This window comes from Lepidochelys kempii, chromosome 10 (genome assembly GCF_965140265.1).
Source record: "Lepidochelys kempii isolate rLepKem1 chromosome 10, rLepKem1.hap2, whole genome shotgun sequence".
NCBI classification, from domain to species: Eukaryota; Metazoa; Chordata; order Testudines; family Cheloniidae; genus Lepidochelys; species Lepidochelys kempii.
This window is the reverse complement of record NC_133265.1, coordinates 31,912,028-31,916,890: the sequence shown is the minus strand read 5'-3', so window position 1 is coordinate 31,916,890 and position 4,863 is coordinate 31,912,028. Positions and strand designations below refer to the sequence as shown.

Below are 4,863 nucleotides of genomic sequence, written 5' to 3'. Positions count from 1 at the left end.
AACATAATGCGTGTCCACGATCAAATTAAAGGGACAATCAACAAAAAGTTGAAAGGCCAAAATAACATCAGCTAATTCCAAGGACTAGTAAAGCTCTCCAAGCGCTGTGCATGCAAATATTGTTGTACAAGTGAATGAAGCGCTTTCAGCTTTTCTAGGGGGAGGGGCCACTGGTCAATCCATACGGGCTCTAAGGATTGCCATACTAATGGTAATGCGGATGGCAAGGTGGGTGAGGGAGGATTTTGGGCCATTATATATTAATATCGAGGGTGGTGTCCAGCTTTGTAAGTAAGTCACGGCCCCAAATATTGAGGTGGACAGGGAATACAAAAGGGCGGATTGTAGCAAGGGCACGGCCTCCTGGTTTAGAGACCGTGACCCAAGACAAACTTTGGCGCCCAGGTTTGCTACCCCCGATCCCCCACAACTCTTTAGAAGGAACTGTTGGCCAACCGACCGGCCACTCCGGATCACGAATCACCATAAGGTCAGCTCCGGTGTCCACCAGCCCTGTAAAAGGAATATTATTTAAGAGAAGTGTTAACTGAGGTTTCGAGGGGCGGACCGACATTGTTAGAGCAACAAGTGGAGAGGACGTGTTGTGAGATGGCGACTGAGCCAGCGTCGATCCAAAGCTGCCTCCGCCCCGGGCTCGATCCTCTGCAGCTGGCACCTGATAGGGGACTAAAATCAATTGTGCAATTGACCGTCCACGTGGGAGCGACTGTGGAAGATGGGTCCATACCTGAACCTTAATAACGCTGGTGTAATCGGAGTCAATGACCCCTGGAATGACAAAAAAACCCTGTTTCCCAGCGTGTGAGCGAGGAAGAACCAGACCCACAAATCCGGCAGGGAGAGGTCCCGTCACCTGGGTAGGTATGGCACAAACCTCCCCCGGCAACTGAAAATCAGCGTCCTCCTGCATAATCAAATCAAGCCCTGCACTTCCGGCAGTCGCCGACCTCATGGAGTCTATGGATTTTAAAGCAGAGGAACAGTTGTCTGAGTGGGAAACACCCCTGTTTGGCCCTGGGTTCAGGGGGAACCCGTCGTGCAGTTTCCCGACCTGCTATGACACTGATTAGCCCAGTGATAGCCCTTCCGACACTTGGGGCGCTTCTTTGAGGGGCGGGTGGGCGCCGTCGATGAGCGACACTCCCGCTGAAAGTGACCCTCCTTACCACAGCGGTAACAACGCTTCCCCTCCTTCCCGCTTTTCCGCAGGGTGGCGCCCATAACCCCAGCTTTATGTGCTTGAGTTCCGATGTTTTGGCACGCCCACAGCATGTCCGACAGCTCTAGAATCCCAGAGGCTTGTGCCGCCTGGAGAGCACGGCGGCAATCCTTGTTCGCATTTTCAACCGCCATTTTTAACAGGATCTCCTGAGCTGCCGCAGGGTTATCCACCTGTCGGCGGATAGCCTCCTGCAATCTGTTGGTAAAATCCATAAAGGACTCTGATACACCCTGACGGATACTGGCAAAGCTTTTGGTAGGCTTGCCTGAATCCGGGACCTTCCGGAAAGCATGCTGGGCGCAGGTGGAAATAATGGGGAAAAAGGCCTGAGGGAGTTGAGACTGCATCTGAACAGTAGCAAACTGGCCCTCCCCTGCCAAATGCTCATAAATGACACCTTGCTCTCTATATACCTGGGCTTGGCGTTCCGCCATCTGCCGATACTCACTAAGCCAAATAACATACTGACTGGGCGTCAGCATCATGCGCAACAGCGCCTTCCAATCTTCAGGGACCAGGGTGTACCCAGTACCTAGCCCTTCAATGAGACCACGCACATACGTGCTAGTGAGGCCGAACTCGCGAATCACTTTCTTTACGTCTCTGATCACCGAGTAAGGCAAACTGACCCAGTTTGCAACCTGGTTGCCCTGGCCATCATCCTGCCAGGTCACTGGACAAACTGAGACCATATATACACACAGACCACGAAAAAATGGATCATACACATTGTAAGGAGAGTGATCACTTAAGATGAGCTATTACCAGCAGGAGAGTGGGGTGGGGGGAGAGAAAACCTTTTGAAGTGATCATCAAGGTGGGCCATTATTTATTTATTTGTTTATTCCTCCCTCCCCTCCCCCCACTGTTCCTCAGACGTTCTTGTTAACTCCTGGAAATGTGCTGGTAATGGCCTTACAATGTGTATGATCCATTTTTTCGTGGTCTGTGTGTATATAAATCTCCTCACTGTATTTTCCACTTTATGCACCCCATGAAGTGAGCTGTAGCTCACGAAAGCTTATGCTCAAATAAATTGGTTAGTCTCTAAGGTGCCACAAGTACTCCTTTTCTTTTTGCGAATACAGACTAACACGGCTGCTACTCTGAAACCTGTCACATTTATTGCTCTTTGGAAAAGTGACACCACCCTCTGGAAGCAGAAAACAATAAAATGAAATAATCCCCGCAGTCCCACAGTATTGGGCATTGTTTGCTGGGCCAAGTGGTCATGCTTTCTCCTGGGCTGTAACCCCAGCTTGACTTATTTTTCCTGTGTTATTGTATTATTTCTCATAAACCTCTGAGGTTAGGGAGGTGATTTTCTTATCACCGTGGGAAGAGTTATTAACTCCCAGTGCTCGCAGCCAGGGCATTTAGGACAGGTGTCAGTTAGACCCTTGGCCAGTGGTGCTGGGAGCCATTGAATCAAACTGTAAACCCTGTTTAGGATGGAAACCACTTCAAGCCAGGGGTGCAGCAGCACACCTACTTCCAGCACCTGTGTGCTTGGCAGGTCTCATGGCGGAGTTTGCCAGACCCTGTTGTTTCACAGAATGCAGGCCCCAGGGACTGACAGGCAGCCGCAGAGCTGAGTATCCCCCTTCCGACCTGCCCCGCCAATGAGACGCGGAGACAGAGCTGCGGGGATGGCATCTTTATTGGGTCAGAGCACCGCAGGCCGCGTGGCTAACCCGCCAGAGCCGCGAGGGACAGCGGCTCACCGGTACTTCTTGGTCAGCACCGCAGAGACGGCGGCCAGGAACTTGTCATAGGCGAGGTGCACCTGCGGGGTGTACTTGTCTGCCAGGTGCACGGCCAGCACCACCTGGAAGCAGTGGCACAGCAGCTGCAAAGCAAAGCACACCGGGTAAGCGGCAGCCAGTCCTTGACCCCAGGGAGCCCCGAGCCAGCAGCGCCTGGGGCAGCCCGCACCCCCCAGAGAGAGGGGAAAGTGTGTGTGGGGGGGAGGGCTGATCCCGCACCCCCCGGAGAGAGGGGAAAGTGTGTGTGGGGGGGGAGGGCTGATCCCGCACCCCCCGGAGAGAGGGGAAAGTGTGTGTGTGGGGGGGGGAGGGCTGATCCCGCACCTCCCGGAGAGAGGGGAAAGTGTGTGTGGGGGGGGGGCTGATCCCGCACCCCCCGGAGAGAGGGGAAAGTGTGTGCGGGGGAGGGCTGATCCCGCACCCCCCGGAGAGAGGGGAAAGTGTGTGTGTGTGGGGGGGGGAGGGCTGATCCCACACCCCCTGGAGAGAGGGGAAAGTGTGTGTGTATATGGGGGGGAGGGCTGATCCCGCACCCCCCGGAGAGTGGGGAAAGTGTGTGTGGGGAGGGGAGAGCTGATCCCGCACCCCCTGGAGAGAGGGGAAAGTGTGTGTGTGTGTGGCTGATCCCGCACCCCCTGGAGAGAGGGGAAAGTGTGTGTGGGGGGGAGGGCTGATCCCGCACCCCCCGGAGAGAGGGGAAAGTGTGGGGGGGGGAGGGCTGATCCCGCACCCCCAGAGAGAGGGGAAAGTGTGTGTGTGGGGGGCTGATCCCGCACCCCCCGGAGAGAGGGGAAAGTGGTGGGGGAGGAGGGCTGATCCCGCAGCCCCCGGGGACTCTCCTCGGCCCTGGCTTGCTCTTGCCTTGAAGTTGACCGGGTCCACCCGCAGCGAGTAGACATGCAGGTTGCTGAGCCCGGAGAGCGCCTCGCTGATGTTGTCGATGTGCCTCACGGCGTCCCCCAGGGCGGCCACCACCTTCTTCCCGTGCCAGCGGATGTGCTTCGAGTCAGGGCGCAGGTCGAAGTGGGGGAAGTAGGTCTTGGTCTGTGGGTAGACGGTGAACATCCTGCGAGGGGGGAGGGGGTTCAGAGACAGTGAATCCCAAAGGCCCCCACCCCGGGTGCCAGGGGAGCCCCGCACCCACCCGCCCGGGTGCCCCCATTAGCCCGGTCCAGCAGAGCAGCTGGGTCATTCCAAAGTCGTGTCTGCGCTGGTTTCCTCCCTACACCCTGCGCCTGGGCCGCCTGCCCCCGGCCCTACCTCTCCAGGGCCTCGGCCCCAAAGTCCTCCTGGTGGCCCAGCACCTTGTTCCAGGTGAGTAGGATCAGCCGTTTCTCGTCTGCGGCCAGCATGGCAGCGGCTGGGTGGCTGGGCTGGGGCTGTGCGGGTCCGCTCGCCTCTGCCGCCCCCTTTATCTCTGTGGCAGCTGCCAGCCCCCTGGCCCCGGCTGCGCCGGCCCTGAACTTATTCGGGGTGAGGGGCCTGGGGCTGGACCGGCCGGAGACACAGAAGACAGCCCGGCCTCCTGTCCTGGGACCCCGGAGCAAGCGAGCACATCCCGTGCCACTCTGCCTGGCACGACAGCAAGGCAGCGGGTCTGGGAGCAGCCCCACCCGCACCAAGCCCTCAGGGCAGATCCCACACAAAAAAGCCGAAGCACCCACCGTCCCCTCCCCAACCCTCAGGCCCCCTTCTGCAGCCCGCTACCAAGGAAACAACAGGAGGGCTGTAAAATCACTAAACTGTGACAGCAAAGGAAATGTTCCCAGGGGCACCGTCCTGAGCCTCTCATATGGTGGTGAGCTAAAACCCCCAGCTTTGACTGGTCTGCATCCGGGGCAGAACCCTCCCTTT

General features: G+C 57.2%; 1 protein-coding gene across 1 annotated transcript; it reads right to left on the bottom strand.

The window, feature by feature from the left end:
• Positions 1-2,900: 2,900 nt before the first annotated feature.
• On the bottom strand, positions 2,901-4,635 carry LOC140918392 (hemoglobin subunit alpha-D-like). Its single transcript, XM_073362692.1, has 3 exons — positions 4,270-4,635; positions 3,871-4,075; positions 2,901-3,092 (listed from the first exon to the last, which is right to left on the bottom strand). The coding sequence occupies exons 1-3, from the start codon at positions 4,359-4,361 to the stop codon at positions 2,964-2,966; spliced, it is 426 nt and encodes a 141-aa protein (XP_073218793.1). The 5' UTR covers positions 4,362-4,635; the 3' UTR covers positions 2,901-2,963.
• Positions 4,636-4,863: the final 228 nt, after the last annotated feature.